Source organism: Candida parapsilosis, contig 005809 (assembly GCF_000182765.1).
Source record: "Candida parapsilosis strain CDC317 annotated contig 005809".
Classification (NCBI taxonomy): domain Eukaryota; kingdom Fungi; phylum Ascomycota; class Pichiomycetes; order Serinales; family Debaryomycetaceae; genus Lodderomyces; species Lodderomyces parapsilosis.
This window is the reverse complement of record NW_023503281.1, coordinates 2,216,417-2,237,150: the sequence shown is the minus strand read 5'-3', so window position 1 is coordinate 2,237,150 and position 20,734 is coordinate 2,216,417. Positions and strand designations below refer to the sequence as shown.

The following is a 20,734-nucleotide window of genomic DNA, read 5'->3' as shown; positions in this document are numbered from 1 at the left end:
GAGATAACACCAACTCTCCTCGAAGAATGTAATATTCCATGAGCCGACACATTTACTAGGCGCTCTAGCGCCAACTTTCTTCAGATTTAAACGCACGGAAGCTCATTCCTGTATTCCAATGTTCTATTAAAAATTCAATATGCAGAACGGCTTTTATGCGTCAAAATTTCTACAACATTTACCCTCTTGTGCTCCAAACTAAGGCGTGCTTTTTTGCTGGTTCATACTAGTACATGTTTTATCAAATATGACACTGCCCTAAAAAGGAAATTATTACGACTAGCTGAACTTTTCTCACGAAGTGTACAGACTTTAATTTGAATATAGCAGTTTGACCTCTTTACAATATAACAAATCTTTTTTTTTTTTTTTTTCCATAATTCAACGTTTTATTGATCAAAATTAAACAATTGTATAAATAACTAGATTATATCTAAAAACAAAAAACTGGAATCCATAAGAAAAAACAACAACGAATCAGAAAACAGATCATTCATCATCATCATCAAACAGAAGGGTAAGAAATTTCCCCTCCCTTCTTTGAGTTGATGTTATGAAATCATTGTAGTTCACAACAATCACAGAAAGGAAAAAAAATAACACCCTTTTATTTGTTATTGTTGATGCCAACGCAAATCCTTCAATCTGCGTCTCGGTTGTCCATAGCAAACAAGAATTGAATAAAATATAGAACCGAAAAACCCCTTCCCTTTTAATTAGTCTTAAGCAAAGACGTTGTAAGGCACCTTCTTAACATTGTACTTGTTACCTTTTCTTGTATGTTTAGTTGGTGGAGGAACGTATTTTGGTTCACCATGGTCTTTTCTTCTAAACATTGTGATTCTAGTACCTGAAGTTCCATTAGAATAAACCGAAGTCAAATCGTGGTTTGAAGCACCATGCTTGTTGTAGTGACTGGAGTTGTTGGTTTGAGGAGCAAACAATGATGCACTGGTACTTGCAACTGATGACAAGTTTGTCGAGCTGGCACTAACAGATGGCTTGGAATATGGTGTAAACAATGATGATGACTTTCTAGTCGTTGAAGGTGCTCCTGTTGTCGATGTTGAGTAACCAGAATCAGTTTTGGCCATCATGGTTGAGTGAGCTGACACACTGGGAAGTGGTTTGTTGGCAAGATCACCATATGGTACTGATTTGGGAAGTGTGGCAACAGATTGTTTTCTTGAAGGTGCTGGTGTGGATTTAGGGGTAGCTTTTGGTGTTGGGTTGGTGGACTTGCTTGAAAACAATGATGTAACTCTACCGAAAAACCCAGTCTTCTTTGCAGGTGCAATTGACTTTGTATTAACGGTTGTTGTTGATTGGTTGCCTGATTCCAAGTTGGTGACAAAAGCATTGATCATATCATAGGAGTTGTCATTGGCAGAAACAAAGCTTTGCATGCTATCATTCTTACTTCCCATCTTGAGTGAGCTTGCTGATCTAGCCTTGTGCACATACAACGACTGTTGTTGCGATTTCAAAGTATTGCTCATGGTTGGTGGATTATTGATTCTTGGTGTAGATGGCAATGAAATAGGACCAACATTTTCAGGATAATTGTAACCCTGCTGTTCAACTTCCTTCTTCAACACAAATGATGATCTCATAAACCCTAATGAGGCTCTTGAAGTTGAAGTGATTGATGCAGCAGATGCTGAGCAACTTTTGCTGAGCGAGTACATTGATGATTCTCTCTTGTGTCCACGTTGTGCAGCTTGCGAAGTCTGCGATTGATGATGCACTTTTGTATTTGTAGCTGGAGTAAAAAATTGGAAATCATCAGACTCAACAGAGGCAGTTCTAGTGTGAACACCTGCGCCCTTGACATTATTGTATGAATCGACACCCGAAGAAATCGACGATTTGTAATCGGAGTGGTGCAACGACAACGAACTTGCTCTAGAATCTGATTCTCCACAACTCGATCCAGAACTTGATTTTCTCGTATTCATCATTTTCTCATCATCAGAATCATATTTGGATGAACGGTCATCATCTTCCACAATCGGTGCCAATCCTTTCAATCCAAATGATTGATAATCAAAAGTACCACCGGTCAAACCACCTCTGCTCAACGATCTTTCAGGAATTGAGTTTGAAACATCCTTGTGTTGCTTGTAAATAAAAGCTTCTTCTTCTTGTTCATCAACTTCTGACGATTCAGGTGACGGAATTTCATCAGCCTTCTTGTCACTTCCGGCCCTTCTTCTTTGTCTTGGATCAAATGGAGCATCATCGATGGAATCTTCCGACAGAACATCGTCATCAGCATCAAATTGTGGTTCTGGATACACTTGCTCCTTAACCTTCAACTTGTTGAGCAATGAAGGCGATGGTTGGTAGTTTTCTGAAAATGAACCCCTTCTACTTGCTCTTGGAGTGGCAAAGTCATCAACGTCAGACTCAGCAGCTTGGTCATCTTCATCATTGGTAAACCTGGAGCTGTTGACAATTGAAGATAAACGTGGTGTTGATGGAGATGATGGTGAGGGCGACATTGATGAACCTCTTCTCCTCCTAGGATCAAATGCAGGTCTTGGTGCTGCAAAAGTTCCTTCATCTTCCTCCAATGGAGTTGGCAAAAAGGACTTCAATGAAGATGAGAAGTTTGTATGGTGAACTTTTTGAAAAGTGTCAGCAGTTGGGATTGCAACTTGAATTGGTGACAGAGCAACATCAACCGATCTTCTGAAACCTTTATATTTTTCATTAGTCTTCAAATCAATTTCAATCGAATTGTGTTTATTCAAGATGGACGTCTCCTTAGCCTTACCTGGCTTCACGTCAAAATCCATTACTGGAGTAGATGGAGTTTGTGGGGTAGGAGCAGAATCCATTAATACTGGTGATTCAACACCAGGTGCTGCAACACCAACAATACTTTGATCACGTGAAGTGGTTCTTGACAAGTTTCTTTGAATATTCAATGGTGGAATATCAGCCTCGTTAATGGAGCTAGTTTCACTTGAAATATCATCCACCAATTGCAAGATTGAATTAGCAACAAAGACATAAACCTTGATCCAAACTAATTCCAAAACACTCGTCCAATGAGTATTCAACACTTGCTTGAATGTCGTTATCAATGTGTTACCCATTGGTTCCAAGTACTTGACGGCAGTCTCAGCAAACCTTTGATTCTCCTTGACAAATTGATACAAAAATTCATCCAACAAAGCACCATCTTCAATATTGTCAATAATAAAGCTAAACAAATCAGCAAATATATTTGAATGCTCGTGAATCACCAATTCGTCATTATGGAAAATTTGACGCAAGGATCTATTTTGATCAAACAAATTTGGATACAATCTGTTGAAAAAATCATCTTGGTCAGTTCTTGACCAAGAGGTCTTGATATTGTGTACTTCAACTGGACCCAATCTCAAATCTGACATTGTGAAGGGGATATGATAGTGTAAACGATTGCTCTTTTGGTATGATTGTAGTTCTCTTTTGACGTTGTAAGTCTCTTTAAGAATGGGGTATCAACTAGTAATATCAAAAGCAGTAAAGTTTTGCTAAAGCAATGGAAAGAAAATTATGCGCTGACTTTCGTCAACCCAACTTTTTGTACATATCCCTTGGTTTATATATTTGTTATTAATATGGCAAAGTAAGGAAGGTTGAAAGTGTGTGTAAACATATGGTGCAAAACAATCATCTATTACCATTCTAGGTTATGGTTGTGAAAGATACATATTGTAAATTTTAAGTTTAAGTTTTTTTTTTTGTTCTCCTAAAATTTATTTCCCTTTTGGGACATCATGCATAATGGGTTAACCTTTAATGACATACTTGATCGGGTAATTTCTATAATAAGAGACAAAAAAAGAGAATACCTTATGAAACAGATAGCGGCATTCGAGGTTGACCATTAATTGTTATAGAAAATAGAGTGAGGAAGCGAGAGCTGTTGACTTACTACAACGTTTCCAAATCGAATAGATCCACCCGATCTTTTGGTTTGCGTTCCGAATCTCGTACCTTTGCAAAATTCTTCGAATCGAAGAAGGGAGGAAGTGGATTATTCCATGATTCTGGATAAGTGGGCACACCCCACATATGTTTGCCGCAAATCACAATACTTACTCACTATTACTTCCTTAGGAATCAACTCTTTTTTGCAATCTTTTTTTTTAGTGTCTTGGAAATTATTGTTTAGTCATACACAAAATGAAAAGGAGACAAATTTCATTTCCTAATCGGGAAGGTCAAGTATTTGCAAACCAGACAATGCGATAGTAACAATACTAGTAAATATATATATATATGGTATAGACCAACCCCACTAACACATTGTCAACTCATAACCCTAGTTGTAAAGTTTCTATATGAAGGAAAAGTGAGCACTTCTAAGTTATCGATTTCTCCTTTCGAAATTATTGTCTCAAACCCAATTTCGTACTGATTAAGGTACAACGAAAACTTTGAGAAACAAGCCATATTCGTAATTACTCTTTGAGGAGTATGGCTTTGTTCAAGGTTCCACGCACGAACAAATCGCCTTTTCTACGCTGCAACTTTTAATATTAATTATGCATTAAAATCAACTTTCTATATAGTTTCAAGATTATATGACAATACCTCCAAGATTGACCTTTAATGTTGGATTGTGAACTTTCAACGAACCTGCCAAATGTTTCAATTGACCATGCTTGAATAAAGTTTTGAATGGTGCAAGTTTTTCATCATCGTGCTCTCTAAAATACGATGCTGACATTGAATATATAATCAGTTGATGAAATTGTGATTTGTAATGATTGACCAAATGCGACATAAACTTGGAGTTGCCCTTCTTTACCAAATCAATGTGGTTTGACGTCTCTTGTGTAGAATCAAAGGCAAACTTGTCGAAATTGTGAGTGTAATGATTTTCTTCATCATATGCAGCCATTTGTTGAAACAACGACTTGACTCCATGACATTCTTGACAGTTGCAGGTGTTGACCATCATATTCCTTGTTAATTGAATCGATGGTGCCCACCAATTAAAGAAATCAGCAATAATTAAACTGCGCAAGTGTGGCAACATTGATATAGCCTTGTTGAACTTGACCCAATCGATTTTACTTCTATCGCTCTTGACAAACTCATTGACTCTGATGTAAATATACTCGAGACTGGTAAATTTGCTAAACAAGTTGCCCAATTGGTTGGACAATAAGAATGCATATTGGTCCAAATTGCTCAGGTGGTTCTTTGAGTTGTGGTTGACTATAGTAAGATTTCTCAATTTTGTGAAATAATGACTGTTTTGAGATAATTGATGATAAAATTCATTAACACATGAGCAATCCGAGTGCAAACAATTAAGCTTCAACTCCAAATGGGTAAGCTTGTCAAAATCTATCATTTGGTAATCATTGAAGTTTATAGCTGGTTTGTTGAAGGAGTGGGAGTAAGATATAGATACTTTTTGCAAGTTGGGTACTTCAGGGTTCAATGACAAAAAGCATTGAGTTGATAAAGTTGTATTCAAGTTCAACTGTTCCAAATTGGGCATCTTTACTCTTTGTGTGGGGAATTGAACATCACCGATAATCGTTTCAATAAAGAAATCCAATGTTTTCAAATTGGGACTCCAAAGTGGCAATGAATTCAACTCCTGAGCACCCAATATTGACCAGTTTGTCAAGTTCCAAATCTTTGATTGCTTTGAACCACCACGTGATTCAACCTCATCGTTCTCTTCTATTATTTCATAGCTGTCCTTTGCCAAAAATTGAAGTATTGTTTGGTTTCTCCGTATGTTGTCAATGTCAAAATTAATAAATTCAATGTTGTGTTTAGTAAATGACCAAAAAGCGCCAAATTTTTCATACAAGGCTGAATAGTCATACTTGCTGAAATTGGATTTACAATGCAATTGTATTGACCGTATTTTGATAAAATTATGAATCGTTAATGAGTCAACAAACTTGTTGAATTGGCTAATGTGTATATAAGTGCGGTCGTCATTCTCCACAATGGACTCATTATCGTCGTCAAACACAACAATTTCACGATAAAGCCTTGCATTGGCAAGTTGATTAAACAACCTTGATGTTTTGGCCACAGATGCCAATGCTGATTGGTATTCGCATGGACTTGACAGTATGTCTCGAAGTTGCTTGTTTACTATTGATTCTAGTAAATCTGTGTACATGGTATTTAAGTTCATTGTAATTTTTGTCTATTCGTGATTGGTACTATAGATGATGTGTTGTTAATATGGATTACAAAGTGTATTCTAAGAAGTTGTGTTCTTTATAAAAGGATGATTAAAGGGGGATATTTGCACCCAATATATAAAAAGTATGATCCTATATATATAAATATATATATGTATGTACTCTCCCAACGTTTAGAAAGAGTAGTCACTTGCTGTGTTATATGCAGTACATACTGTGTAAAAATACGGGGTATATGTGGCACTTTCACTAATTTTAATTTCTTTTTTCTCTGCCTCTACCTTTGTTGTTTGTTGTTATTCCCATGTTACGCGCAAAATTGCACTTTCGGAGCTTAACTTCCGTACGGCATTTGACACACATGAGCCAAGACAATAAATGCTGCTATGTACTGTGAGTGTTTTCGATTCTTTTACGTGGTTGATGCCACACCGTACGAACGGCACAAGGGAACACAGTAACAGTAACAGCACAAGTCACCTTGAAACTACATTGCATTTTGAAGCCGGAAGGGTGGAAATACGGGCGAGTCAAGACAGTGGTGTTTTTTTTTTTTTTACAACCACCGGTTCTAGTGTCTTCTGGACTCACCTCCTTGTCTTTTAAAATGGGAACTTTTTTTTCAACATAAACGAGAGAGAGTCGCATGAAAGGGAGCTGGACCCCATTTGAGGAGAAGTGAAAAAGAGAGACGTCAAATATCCGCCCGTCAAGTCATGTTGCCCTCTTTTTCTCCCCCCTCCGCCTCTTCCATCGACTTCGCTGTTTTTTTGTTCTATAATTATAATAACACGCAAGCATTGTCGCTTAGCATCACCCATCCCGCTAACTCAAAAGTTTAATGTTGTACATTGTAACATGGGCAGACGGCAAAATAAAAAAAAAAAAAAAATAGAAGAAAATTGTGGAGCTATGGAGGAACGCAAAACCAAATATAGGAGAGTACAATAACAAAACATCCACGCAATATGAGAGCTTGTAACCCCCTCAATGTCGCTGTAGTATTGAAAGTTCCCACCTCTTCATCCACGTGGTATTCAACGCTCATTTTGATTGTTGTAGTTCCTTTAGCCCTTTTTGGGTGCATTTTATTTTCTCTCCTTTCAATCGGTTCTAAATTGAGATTGTTCCGCTTGGCCACATGTTACACAAAAAGGGCTACCTCTTGGCTGGCACAACAAATGCCACAGTTAGTGGTCATTCAACGTGGTTGCAAGTCTAGAGCTACTCCATGCTTTCTGACACATTAACATGGTGTACATTCGAGGGCTGAGTCGAAAAATAAGTTTTTCTACGATCCAAGCTGCACTTTGTAGATGAAAAGCAACTGAGTGGGATCAAGCACAATGGTACCGCCATCTGAGTGGAGCTACCAAAAAACTAATATTTTCAAAGAATATCGACAAAGTGTACATCTTCTTTGTTAATCATTGCCAACTAGCACGACGAGAATCAAAATCAGCGTGACACATAAAACTAAGTGGTAGTACTGCCTTGGGGTTTGTTCATGAAGCAAAAAGATTTATTTATTTCACAATGACTCGTCCTAATAGCACTCAGTGAAGGGATGATGCAAGTCACGATCTTCGAATCGAAACAGTTCTATGTGCACACTCATCTATCCCAAGCGCAAACCAATTCATCATCTGATCTACTGCTTTTGTCAGATCTCCTATGATTGTGGAATACCACTTGATTCCATTAAGCAGCTGTATGCTATACTTACAGTATTCGATGCTCACGTTGCAACTAAATCACATACCAGAGCGCATCTTTGAAACCACGTCAAAACCCTGATTCATTGGCTTTCATTGGTATATCGTGGGAGTCGTCTCCGAAAAGAAGACGCAATGTCAACACTAGTGCTATTTTTTATTTTGTTTTTTTGCAACACACCACACACTTCACACTCTACCACATCAATGCACATATTAGACAGTTTTCATCCTTTTACCGAGTTTCTACTTTCTCAAGGTGATGCTATCCTTTCGTATCCTATAAATGGAGATATTTGGAAAATGAAAGGTGTTTTCCATGAATTTTGCAAAGATGATACCTATCACATACCCACCACGTACTCCGATTTCATTAATTACCTTCAACTATTTCAGACACTTAGTGGCAGATCATTGCACTTTTCAAGGGACTTATCTTTTGCATTAATTAACTCGATGAGCCAACCAAAATTGACTTGGATCAACTATGTCTCAGTGAGAATTATACAACATCGATTGAAAGGAGTACCACCACCGGTTGAAGAGATTGTGAAGCGGAAGGAGGCGACATCGTTGCTTGAATTTATATCTCAAGAAGAAACTGCATCCTCTATAGATCTTCAAAAAGTAACAAGATTAACACCAAAGACCATTGTTGCGTTCCTCCGTAAGGATACGGCAAGGACAACGTTGGGAAGACAAAGAGCTAGGTTAACTACTTTGAAAGCACCATTTCACCAAGTTTGCAATGATAGTAAACATGCTTTAGTGTTGGCCAATTCTGGACTAAACAAGAGAGAGTATGCCCTGAGCTCAAAACAGTTGGCCCCTGAATTTATCGTTCATCAAAGAATACATCAAGGTAGAAATTTGTTGCCTATTGAGGTATACCAGTGTTCTTTGAACAAGATTCATTTCCTTCCTATATTATACAGCCACACAGATGTGAGTTTAGGGGATTGTTCTTATTTGGATACATGTCACAAGATGAGGTCCTGTCGCTATCTCCACTATTATACGTTGAACCCTACTAAAACAGACTCGGTGGAAAAGGCAGAGCAAAAGAAGTTGGATTACACTCTTGGCCAGTGCTTTACCGAATCCTTCCGTCCAATCACGCCACCACAATGGATCAATTGTGATGTTCGATACTTACCATTCGGTATATTGGGTAAATTTGCCGTGATTATCTCCGATCCCGCATGGGACATTCACATGTCCTTGCCTTATGGAACATGCAAGGATGACGAATTGTTGCAATTGCCTATGCGTGAACTTCAAGATGAGGGAATCATCATGCTTTGGGTCACTGGTCGGTCAATAGAAATTGGACGCAAAGCACTTTACAAATGGGGTTATCAAATCAGCGATGAAATGATTTGGATCAAGTTGAATCAATTGAAAAGAACTATTGTTACTGGAAGAACAGGTCATTGGTTAAATCACTCGAAAGAGCATTTATTGGTTGGGCTCAAGGGAAACCCACGGTGGCTAAACTTGCAAATTGACACCGATGTTGTAGTGAGCACTACTAGGGAAACCTCAAGGAAACCTGATGAATTCTATGATATTATTGAACGGTTGGTTGGAGCACATGCAAGAAAATTGGAAATTTTTGGCCGAACCCACAATACCAGACCAGGTTGGCTAACAATCGGTAACCAACTACAAGGAGTCTCTTTACACGAGCCTGAAGTTAGATACAACTATGAGTTATACAAAAGTCAAACCCTCAGTTGACTTTCTAAATAAATATACCCACCTACTGAAAGCACACCTCCCCCCCCCCCCCTTTTTTTTTTTTATTGAGATTTGGCCTTTTGCGCTTTGCCCTTCAATTTGAAATCTCTCACTCTCTTTCCAGCTTCATTATCCATTGTCTTTTTCAAATCTTTTTTAAAACCTAAAAAGAATGCAATTTCAAACGCAACAAAAAATGGTGCCAATACCAATGCTTGCAACAAATTATCGAGCAAAGCAGGTGCTCTTTTTTCATGCACCCCATGACCGTAAAATTGAGCTAACCAAGCAAAAATATGAGCGGCAATTGCATAATTGACAAATTCACTTGAAGTTGGTGAAGTAGTTGCCGATAATGATCTGTAATAGTTGCCAACATAATGGGCATAGGCAATTATAAAAGATGCCGATGGAATACCAACCTTCCAATCTAATGAAATGTAATACAATCCATACGCCCAAGCAGCAACATTACCAACATTGACCAGTGGATTCGACGAGATAAATGGCAAAGTAACAGGGGTCAAGAATGCATATGCTGATAACAAAATGATGGGGATACAAACCAAGTGAATTGCCACATTGGTATGGTTAAAATGGTAGGATCTGTAAAAGATTAAATGTTCAATCAATGAGGTCATTTTTTTGAGGAAATAACAGCTAGCGAGTAGTTTGACAAAACAGTATCAACTGGTAAAGGGATAAATTGGTTGATTAAATAAATACGTGATCCTTGTAGTACTCAAAACTTTTTTTGACTTATGTGTCTCCCCACTTTTATCGTACTCTTGTTTCTATTTTAAAAACTCCGCATTATTGGAGGCTGACGGAAAAACAAAAAGTAAAACAGGAAAGCGGATAATACATGCGCTGCATAAGCTCAGGAGTCTTTGCGTACCCTCGAACTTATAATCTTATACAAATAAAAGTTGCTTAATTCCGACTTTGTTACTCAAACTCTCTATTTTCATTCTATGTAATCTACTCCCTAATATCCAAGTTTGGTCTCTTCACCAATCTATTCTTCTTTCCCTTTGATTTATCAAACTTGGTAGCTTGGTTCAAATCTCTACCAACATTGTCCAAATCCTTAACCTTGTAAATTCTAACAATCCAATTTTGGGAAGTGAACGCTTCATCAACTACATGTAATTCAGGTGGTTCGTCAGCTGGGATTTGCTGGTTTCTGACTCTATCTGCTCCATCACGTCCGCCATACAATTCAGCAAATCTATAGTATGACAATTTATACATCAATGAATTCTTCATCGTCTTTGATGCATCCTTGTCCACCCTATATTCCCCTCTTTCTGTGAAATAGTCTCTCTCCTTAATCTCGTCCGGCCAAATTCCTTCGGCAATTCTAACCATCCACAAAAATTTATTGATATCATCACCGGAGTAACCAATAACACCTCCAAATATTACAAGCACATAATCGACATCATGTTGTCTCAAAATTTCATAAGAAACATCTTCAGGAGATGACATGGCTTTTCCAACAGTGGCAATATGGGTATTATTCCAAGTATTGTTATCAACCAAAGTGGTTCTATCCGCCATACCTCCAATTTGGTATCCGTAATCCCACCACGACATGATCTTGGCGTCTTCCGGTGTATTCATTCTTAACCAGTAGTATGCTTCTCTATAATCGTCAATAATGATCTGTGATCCATCGGCAGCACGTGAAGCAAGAACGACTGAAGGTGATGAATAAGCATTGGAAGTAACCCAAGTACAGTGCATAACAAAGTAAAATAAGTAAAACGCAAACGACAACAAAACAATCAATTTCGAAACCAATGCCGCAATTGGCAACTTCTTACTACTTGTCTTTGAACCAGTCTTTTCAGTGAAAATATCAACAACATTCAAATATATATCAAATAATTTGGATAATGCAATTGCACCAGCAATACAAATGACTGGTGTCAAGGTCAACATCAAACGCACCATAACACCAGCAAAATAAGAACACAAGACACTGTAAATGATAACAAAAACGTGCTCGTCTCTCAATTCTTGGAAACACAAGTAAATACCAGCTGGGAACAACCAAATCAACATGGATGTATCAAAAAAGAATGCTGGCCATGCTGTTGGTTGATGTTCGGAAACTGATGCAATGATAGGAATGTGAATTTTGGCGTAGTTCGTATCCCAAAGTGAATAAAATCTACCCGTCCAAGGAGCAATCCATCCCATGGCAGTCAATCCAAATAAGGCGCCAACACCCAAAACAAATACCAATGAGGCAGATACAATCAAAAACGATTTAAATTGTTTTGAAGGCACCTTAGATTTGACATAGTCGCCGAATGCAACCAATTGTAACAATCCAAACACCCCCAAGGCCGCCATATGATCATTGGACCTAATTGGTAAGAACCCGACAAAGGGAATCTGCATACTTGCCAAAGTTCCTAATGCATACCACGTGGTGTATGCAGTATACAACTTGGGGTTATATCTACCCATCAACAACAAAACAAACACATGCAATGGGATCAAGTTAGTAATAAATACATAACCGCCCCAAGCACTAACCATGTAAAAATAAAATAATGCAGTCAATGTAGCGAAAAAGATTGACCCCAATTTCATTGACTTGATCCAAAAATAAAACGTAGCCATCAACAATGTAATTGCAATAGCTTCGTTATCATATGATCCTGCAACTGATCTAGAGATATAACCAGGAGCAATACCCATGAAAATAGCAGCTAGCAAACCGGCATTTGAATCCTTCATCTCTTTTGTCAAAAAATAAGTAGCAATTGCCGTTAAACCACTAAACACCGGAGCCAACATAACACAAATGTTTCTAATATCAACTGGTAAGCTTAACCATTCTCTCAATATGTGCCAAATAGCGCCCGAGGTCACCATCAATCCAGGATATAGCGTACCACCAGTAACTCTTCCCAAGGGATACCATGTCCTATCATCAAACCAGTTTAAGAATTCGTAAAATGAATGCGTAACCAAGTATTTTGTAGCTCTAAAATTGAACCATGGGTCGAATTCATGAATAATTGATTCAAATCTGATAACTGAGAATAAACGTGACGAAATGGCTGCACCGGCAATTGATATCAAAATAATGACTTTGAGAAGTGACCTTATTAGTTCAACATCGATTCCCAACACTTTTAGTTGGGTCGATTGGGTTTTCATGGCTTGATTATTGGTCACCATGGTATATATATCTACTTGAGGGGGCTGATCAATCCTTAGTAGCGAAGTTTTGATGAAAAAAAAAAAATAAGTTCGGCACAAGGCACTAAGTAACCACACCGCACACGGTGTTACTATTTTATCAAAGTCGTAATTTTTATTTCCACGACACAGGAAACGAATTTGTCTAAGAATAGATAATGAACTTATAAAATGCAGGCTATAAATTGGAGCTATATAAATAGCAGAGTTGCTATCAAAAGGAGCTCCACGTCCAGTTTGCAGGAACACTTCCAACTAACTGGTCAGCTGCCCTCGAATTTGAATCGCCACTACCACCACCAACAGTGTCTCCCCTCATATCAATTTGATTCTGTCTTAGGGCATTTCTATCAAGGTCCTTATACAGCTGCCGTATCTGCTCATGCTTGGATGGATGAGACAAGTTATTTATGACGTTGTTCTCAACATGACGGTTCAAATCCATTGGGGAAGGCAGTTTTGTACTGGTTATGTTCACTCCAAACTCTCGCTGTATAAACTCGTTATACTCTTGTATGCAATTATCGCACACTTTTGATAATGTTCCTCTTCCTCCTGTGGTGAATTGTGCCATTCTATTAATATATAAGGAATGCGATGTGTGCTCCTTGCAAAATATACCACCACATTTTCGGCAATGGTGCCGCCTCTCAAAAAAGTTGAATGTCTTATTGCAGGAAGGTATACCACAAGCAGTTACCGCTTCATCCTTCACCCAATGCCTCCTTGTTGGAGGTGCATTGGACATGTAATCAAACGACCTTCCCAAATTCCCGGCACTTAAAAATCTATTTAATGAGCCAAATTTTGGGGAGCTACTCGATTCAATGGATCTTGAGGAGTCAGTTGATTTAATTGATGCAGTTGACGAATTTAAACTTTTTTGCCCAAACGCTTGCAAATGGGTTTCATAGTTGTTTTCTGGACTTTGAGCAGTTGGTGGAGTTGAGCCCATTTCTGGTGAGTTTGATGTTGAGCGGTTATGGTAGTCATAGCCACCATTTTGAGTCATTCTCAAAACAGCCGGTATGTACATCGGCGTTCTCAACCCTTTGATTTGTTGCAACTGTCTTGTGGATCTTGCATTTGCATTCTTGTGATGGGAATTGGGCTGAGGTTGCTGTAAATGGCATTGCACGTGCAAGTTATTAGTAGCAAGATTTTGTGGTGCCGATGAGTTCAGGGGCTTTCTTCGGGTATTAATGTCTTGTGGTGGGATCACCGCGGCGGGGACTCTTGGTGTTGCTTGAGGAAGTTGTGTCCCGTTCACATATTGTTGCGACAGTATCAGTTTAGATGGCTCTTGTTGTTGGTGCTGTAGATCTCCTTGATGAGCAGTTGTATTCCGTAAATGTTTATCTGTTTGTAGCTTGAGAGAATCCATTTGTTGTTGTCTCAAATTATGATGATACTGACTGATATCGCTCTCCTTTGTTGAAGTATCTGTATTTGCCACTTGTCCCTCTGGGAGACTGTCCAATGACGGCTTTGCACAAATTTGTGAATGAGACGACTTTTCTGAATGAATTGTCGAAGATGAAGGCGATGGCGATGCAGCTTTGGGCGTCACTTTGGGTTGTCTTGTTAGACTAGCAAATGATGACAAATCAACTTCTGCCGGTTGGTAAGGTTCCTGTCCTTTCGATCTCAACTTGCTATCGCTCTCCACAGCTTTAGGAATGACTATATCATCAGGATTCGTAATGGGCCTAGGAGACAAACTCAATTTTTTCAACGCATTCAAGGTCAAGTTTCTTTGTTGTGACAAAATTTCTTCATCATTAGCATCATCTGCATCCTCGTTGTCACCATCGTTGCTTGAGCTATTGTTGGTTGTACGTCTCGATTTGTTGCCTATTGGTTTATCGTGAAATGGTAATTGCTGACCAATTTGCAAATCTTCATTCAGTTTTTGAGTCGATAAACTTGACAACACAGGGGCTTGGATATATGATTGAAAATTCTTTGCGGTATTCATTGCTGAATTAGATCTCGTAAGCTGAGTGCTGCCATTCCCCTTTGTGCTATTATTTCTATGCAATGTTGGTCCATTCAATCCTGGTGGCTGGTTCCCAGTACCATTGACAGCAGTCATTGGTTGTATTTGATGTTGCTTGAGGGATTTTAAAGATGCAAGTGACAAAACCGATTGGTATGATTGAGTACGAGACTTGCTCAAGTCCTTTTTTGTGAACATTAGATCCGATTTGTTGTAGGATTCCGAAGACGAGTGTTGTTCCTCATTCTGGTCCTGTAGCAGATTCCCTTTGTTAGAGTTGCTATTATGACTATGGTGAGAAGATGTTGGAGACGGAAGTTGTTGCTGCTGCTGTTGCTGCTGCTGTTGTTGTTGTTGTTGTTGCGTTTGAGGGTCCTGGACAAATTGTGATTCCAGTTGTTGCCGTTGTTGGCTTCTCAACTCATTTGATGAGTTGGGGCTTTTCTTGTCAGAACCATCCGCCCCTTCTTTTGGTACTATTGATGATGGATTATAATCCCCCAGTTTCCGATTCTCTTCCATGGAGCTTAAGTTGTATCTGGCGTTATCATTAGTGGAAGTTGAGTCACTATCATTTTCTCTTTTTGTTGTGTTTGCCTGACTGCTTTGTAATATTGAGGTTGCAGTCTCTATCATGGTATATTAATGTGCAAACTATCAGCTGTCTTTTCGTTGCCTTTTGTTGTTGGTACGAGCAGGTGTTGTGTATGTGTTTGTCGTCTCTGTGTATTGTGTACCTACAGTCGTGTTGTTGTTAGTGTTTATTGGTTAATGGTATGTGTGTAGTGTACTGTGTACCGTGTGCTGTGTGTTACTTTTTATTTTATTTTGTATTTTTATTTGTTGTTCATGCGGGAATTAAAATAAAATAATAATAATAATATAATACCACAAACAATATACAAAGCATAGAGTAGCATTATAAAATTACATAGTAAAGTAGCGAGTCTAAAATTTGAGTAATAAGTTATATATTAGCAAAGCACCCCGAATATAATAATAATCTCGTTCTTTCTTTTGGGGGGGGGGGGGGGGGGGGACCAAAGGGATACCCTTTAACTTCTGAATGATAAAAAGTGTTTGGCATAAACAAAAAGAACCTTTTATCATTTACAAAAAGGATTAAGCGCTAACTTGTCAGTGCAGACGGTGTTATTGGCAAGGCCAATCCAGCCTTGAGTGTGTGTGAGTTGTGTTGCTTTAATTTCCAACGGGTATCACAAAAACCACACTCCATTTTTATTTTGACGAAGAACAAAGAGATTGAAAGAGATTTGATGGACATGGGTAAAAACAATGGACTCTAACATTTTAGTTGTATGTTCCAGTTTAGTGTCTGTATGTATGTGCGGTGCTACCGGGTATTAGAAGAAAAGCTGTAATTGGTAGCGTACTTCTGTACCACTGCTACCAATTGATAATTAAAAATTCCACTGATTTCATTGGACCAACTGGTTAACCCGGGGAAAAAAGAAAGACAGTTTAAAAAGGAAAAACAAAAAAACTGTTAGTTAGATCCACAACTCATACAGAAGAAGCTATCATTTAGGTGGGAAAATAGTGTACCAGTCTTTTGCTTTCACAGTTGGTAAACCCTTTCTTATACAAAACACATATATTCATACCCTACTTTGAACCTAAACAATGATTTCCCGTGTCGGTTTATTAAACAAGCAGACTATAAATTTAGTCACCAGAAACATCACCAAAGCAAGAACCACTACCAGTCTCAATCGTGCCACTGCTGCCAACTCATTACTCCTCAAAAGACTCGTTTCAACAGTACACACCACCCACGATGAAGAACAAGATGTACTTGTGGCACAACGTAAAAACAGACCAGTATCACCACATTTGGATATTTATCAACCACAATTGACGTGGTTGTTATCAGGTTTACATAGAATCACTGGTGTTGCTATGGCCGGTGCTTTTTACGCTTTAACTTGTACATATGCTGCCACTTCAATCTTGAATATTCCATTTGATGCTGCTACTTTGGTTAATGCTTTTGCAAGTTTGCCTGTTTGGTTACAATATGGTATCAAAGCTGGTGCTGCATTCCCATTTGCTTTCCATTCATTCAATGGTGTAAGACATCTTATTTGGGATCTTGGTAAGGAATTAACCCTTAAGGGGGTTTACCGTACTGGATACATTGTTTTGGGAGCCAGTGCTGTTGTCGGATCCTATTTGGCCTTTTTCTGGTAAAAATTGTAATAGAATATTTAAATAATAAGAAGGTATAATGAGCTGGATATTGTAGAGTTAATGATTGTCGAAATGGGAAGTTTATCTCCCAAAATCTATATCCTGTTTATTACCTATATATATACGCGTGCGTCGTAGCTCATTATTACCCCAATCGACTAATTTCCAAATCGGAATCAAAACATAGACATGGTGTATCATTAGTGCAGAACCCACAATTGAATTTGACCTTTTTCCGCATAATCATATCATTCGTGGCAGGAGTCCGATTATTAACTTCAGTAGCAATTCCTTTATCTTCCAATCCATTCACATCCGTTGCATCACTAGATCTACCCCCATTCTGTTTGTGTATCACAACTTCACCCAAGTCAGGCTCTTCTGTCGTATCATCTAGCGCCAATCGACTTAGAAAATCATGTTCATCAATATGAAAAAACTCGCCATTATCACCATCACCGCCACCAGCGTCGCCACCAACATCATTATCTCCATACTTTGTCCCTTCAAACTCCATGGTTAAACCATCACCAGCACTTTTCACTTCATTATTATCGGTCAAGATTTCGGCAGTTGACGGTGAAGCTTTTATTGTCTCTGTTTGCAAGTCCATTTCCATCATATCCAAATTGGGATCATTAAACAAATTTGATGCATTCAAAGGACGTAGTAAATCCGGGGTGAATGGGGACTTGGGACTCGCATGTTTAGGCGTGGTGGCTGACGCTGATGAAGAAGCAGTAGGTTCTGCATCTTTTGAATTGTCAACTTGTTGCTGTTGCTGCTGCTTACACGCCTTCTTTTTGTTAATCTTTTTCCCATTTTGCTGGTTCAACATTTTAAACCGCTGTCGCAATTGTACATAACTGTCAATTTGTTGATTCAAATTGTCTGGAGTTGCCGTGTGCTCATTGGGCTGTCGTTTAGCACTTTTGATGATATCTGAAGACTTACTTAGATAATTTAGAAACTTGTTTAAATCATTCAAATTGTTGATCGAATCTAATTGGTCGCATTTGGATTTGGATAATGTTGAAGTTATTCTTTGAGAGTCTGGTGTAACTTTAGAGCTATTTTTTAAAGCATCAAAAGTAATGACTCCATTTTGTACAAAACTTAGTTCCTTAATCTGGTTTGTGAGGACTTCGACATAATTTCTGATGATTTCTTGCTCTTTTAATTTCGCCAAATATGACAACTTCAATTCTGTCATATGAGCCTTTGGGTCTTCTGATTTAGTAGTCGGTGGCGGAGGTGCTGGGGGTGCTGGAACTAGCATCAGTGGTTTCAGATTTGACTTCAGATCAGACACCAATGGGGTTATTCCATTTGTTCGTGATCTAGATTGTGTGGTTTCTGGTGTTGCTGCTGTCTTTGACAATGCAGTAGCCACAGTTATGGGTTCTCGTTTTATCTCCGTCGAAAGAGGCTGTGTTACAGTACTCATAGCTGTTATCTGCGTCTTTCTAGTAGTACCCTTACTTGTGTTGACAAAATCAGCTGTCGCGGAGCACCCTGTGTCGACTTCCTTTTTTGTGGTTGGGTTACTCGCTGTTGTTCTTGCCGTCGTTGAGCTTGATCCAAGTGTGGTTTTCTCCAATTTTTCCTTCCCATCACCTGTCTTACATCCAGCTTCCAGCTTTATTTTGGCTTTCCTCTTTGTTGCATTGGTCTGAGCTTTGACTATCTTGTCACATTCACCACCAGTTCGTTTCCGACCAGGTCTTGGTCGGGGTGGTAAGATCCACTTCTTGGATGTATTGAGATTCGTTGCATCTTGAGATGATAATGATGATTTCATCAGTAGTTGAAATTTGCTGCTAGGTATTGGGTTAAACTTTGTTGTCAAAGGCACCGAACTTGTTGGTTTTGGTGCTATTGCTGGTTGGATCTTGGCATATTTTGGTGCGATATGTAGTGGGTGTTGCCGTATTGCTTGATGTCTTGACGGTACTTGTGATGGTTTTCCCTTGGGTTTAATGGCATTGTTGTTACTTTGAGTTTGCGGTAGTGAACTACTTGGTACTTGATTTGTGATTGTGTTTGATTGCCCGGGTTTATTGACAGGTGTTGAATTCTGTGTTGGTATTGAATTTGTGAGCGCCAGGCCCGTGTTTCCACCTGTGGGGTTTGCTTGCAGATGCAATAAGTTGCCATTCCCTTGGGACTTGTCAACTCTTGTAGTGGACGAGTCTTTTGCAGACCCCTGAAATGATGGACTCACCAGTAACGATTTTGCTTCCATAGTCGAAAAGTGATTAAATTTTGAGTACGACAAAGCCACTTTACATTTAAGTGTGTCTTATAAGTGTAAACTAGTGTAAGCAATTGCTGTAACTGAAGCAGCGCTTTCAAAGATCCAAAAGTGGTCCGGTATTTTGGCAAAATATGGGGGATGGCTTTCTTCAATATTTGTACGCAGGGCAGTTATAAAATGGATCCAGGTGTATCGTGTCACCACTTGTTATCCTCTATTCTACTGGGTTGTCGAAAGTTGTCACTACCTTTCAATAAGTCCTATAAGTTGACCAAATTTGACACTGTATGAAAGAGACTCACTCAATTTGAATTTTATGCCGATGAAAGAAAAAAAAAACGAGTGCTCAATAACCGAAAATGGAGGGACAGAAAAAAGAAAAGTGTGAAAAGAATAGATCACGATAATACCCGAAACTATAAACAAAAGCACCAGTGCACACACTTACACTCAATCACACTCACTCACTCGCTCACTCATTCACTCACTCACACTTACATTCACAGACACACAAATACTTGTACCCATGTCAACGCCGTCAAACGAACAACATCAATCGAAGCACCAACATCCCCGTCATAGCACTCACCGCCAGTCAAATGTACACATATCTACGTCAGCAGTAACACAGCGACAGTTGAGTCACTTGAATTCACAAGTTGCACAACTACATGCCAACTTATCTGATTTCAATGATTTGATAACAACTGCTAGCGAGCAGTATAAGAATATTGAAATGTTGGGCAAGATACATGCAAGTTTACTTATGGGTAGTAGAAAGATATTTGAGGAAGAGGCATTTGATAACCAAGAGGATCCCAAATAGGTAAATAGCTTGAGGGTATTTCTCTTTAGCTGAGTTGGAGAGGATATACATGGGGATCTACAACTTTGTCCAAAGAAGGTTTGTTTCGTCCAATTCACCGTTAACTATGTACATGAGTAATAAACGATCCCTATTTGTCATATTTCTTTACCTTCTTTCTGTTCCTGCAACTCTTTCAATTTTTGCTTATACAACTTCTTCTTTTCAATCTTTTCCTTTATAAACAAATCTCGTTCTTGATCCAAGTACTCTTGTTTCTGATATTGAGCTACACAGTCCAAACTGGCCTGGTTTGCTTGTTTGCACTTTTCCATAGCTTCAAGGGGATTGGCATACAGGTTTGAGCACTCAATATACCTCCTAATCAAATCATCACATTTGGCAAAAGTTTTCTTTCTCCATCGTTCAAAAATTGCTTTCTCTTCTTTTGGTGTTATTATCCACGCTGGTAAATTGGGATTTGTGGGAAGGTCTACGTCTGAGTACCCCTTTTTCTTCTTCGGATAGCTCATGCTTTGAAGAATGGAGGTGGAAAACGTTTAAGTGGGTATGTGAATTGTATCAGCTGATGGGGTTTTTTCTTTG

The 20,734-nt window shown here is 38.7% G+C and overlaps 10 protein-coding genes across 10 annotated transcripts; 3 read left to right on the top strand and 7 right to left on the bottom strand. All coding sequences in view use genetic code 12, as the record gives it.

Moving 5' to 3' along the window:
- Positions 1 to 722: 722 nt before the first annotated feature.
- On the bottom strand, positions 723 to 3,404 carry CPAR2_210420 (uncharacterized protein; the record flags this gene model as incomplete). Its single annotated transcript, XM_036809982.1, has 1 exon — positions 723 to 3,404. The coding sequence occupies one exon, from the start codon at positions 3,402 to 3,404 to the stop codon at positions 723 to 725; it is 2,682 nt and encodes an 893-aa protein (XP_036666565.1).
- Positions 3,405 to 4,579: 1,175 nt separating this feature from the next.
- Positions 4,580 to 6,169, bottom strand: CPAR2_210410 (uncharacterized protein; the record flags this gene model as incomplete). The annotated part of the gene is made up of 1 exon (XM_036809981.1): positions 4,580 to 6,169. One exon carries the CDS (start codon positions 6,167 to 6,169, stop codon positions 4,580 to 4,582), a length of 1,590 nt encoding a protein of 529 aa, XP_036666564.1.
- Positions 6,170 to 8,101: 1,932 nt separating this feature from the next.
- CPAR2_210400 (mRNA (N6-adenosine)-methyltransferase) lies at positions 8,102 to 9,634 on the top strand (the record flags this gene model as incomplete). The annotated part of the gene is made up of 1 exon (XM_036809980.1): positions 8,102 to 9,634. One exon carries the CDS (start codon positions 8,102 to 8,104, stop codon positions 9,632 to 9,634), a length of 1,533 nt encoding a protein of 510 aa, XP_036666563.1.
- A 62-nt stretch (positions 9,635 to 9,696) lies between these two features.
- CPAR2_210390 (uncharacterized protein) lies at positions 9,697 to 10,275 on the bottom strand (the record flags this gene model as incomplete). The annotated part of the gene is made up of 1 exon (XM_036809979.1): positions 9,697 to 10,275. One exon carries the CDS (start codon positions 10,273 to 10,275, stop codon positions 9,697 to 9,699), a length of 579 nt encoding a protein of 192 aa, XP_036666562.1.
- A 340-nt stretch (positions 10,276 to 10,615) lies between these two features.
- Positions 10,616 to 12,835, bottom strand: STT3 (dolichyl-diphosphooligosaccharide--protein glycosyltransferase subunit; the record flags this gene model as incomplete). Its single annotated transcript, XM_036809977.1, has 1 exon — positions 10,616 to 12,835. One exon carries the CDS (start codon positions 12,833 to 12,835, stop codon positions 10,616 to 10,618), a length of 2,220 nt encoding a protein of 739 aa, XP_036666561.1.
- A 235-nt stretch (positions 12,836 to 13,070) lies between these two features.
- Positions 13,071 to 15,491, bottom strand: CPAR2_210370 (uncharacterized protein; the record flags this gene model as incomplete). The annotated part of the gene is made up of 1 exon (XM_036809976.1): positions 13,071 to 15,491. One exon carries the CDS (start codon positions 15,489 to 15,491, stop codon positions 13,071 to 13,073), a length of 2,421 nt encoding a protein of 806 aa, XP_036666560.1.
- A 1,008-nt stretch (positions 15,492 to 16,499) lies between these two features.
- CPAR2_210360 (succinate dehydrogenase cytochrome b subunit SDH3) lies at positions 16,500 to 17,066 on the top strand (the record flags this gene model as incomplete). Its single annotated transcript, XM_036809975.1, has 1 exon — positions 16,500 to 17,066. The coding sequence occupies one exon, from the start codon at positions 16,500 to 16,502 to the stop codon at positions 17,064 to 17,066; it is 567 nt and encodes a 188-aa protein (XP_036666559.1).
- Positions 17,067 to 17,211: 145 nt separating this feature from the next.
- Positions 17,212 to 19,311, bottom strand: HAP42 (Hap42p; the record flags this gene model as incomplete). Its single annotated transcript, XM_036809974.1, has 1 exon — positions 17,212 to 19,311. One exon carries the CDS (start codon positions 19,309 to 19,311, stop codon positions 17,212 to 17,214), a length of 2,100 nt encoding a protein of 699 aa, XP_036666558.1.
- A 538-nt stretch (positions 19,312 to 19,849) lies between these two features.
- Positions 19,850 to 20,149, top strand: HSK3 (Hsk3p; the record flags this gene model as incomplete). Its single annotated transcript, XM_036809973.1, has 1 exon — positions 19,850 to 20,149. The coding sequence occupies one exon, from the start codon at positions 19,850 to 19,852 to the stop codon at positions 20,147 to 20,149; it is 300 nt and encodes a 99-aa protein (XP_036666557.1).
- Positions 20,150 to 20,286: 137 nt separating this feature from the next.
- CPAR2_210340 (uncharacterized protein) lies at positions 20,287 to 20,661 on the bottom strand (the record flags this gene model as incomplete). Its single annotated transcript, XM_036809972.1, has 1 exon — positions 20,287 to 20,661. The coding sequence occupies one exon, from the start codon at positions 20,659 to 20,661 to the stop codon at positions 20,287 to 20,289; it is 375 nt and encodes a 124-aa protein (XP_036666556.1).
- Between the last annotated feature and the right edge of the window lie 73 nt (positions 20,662 to 20,734).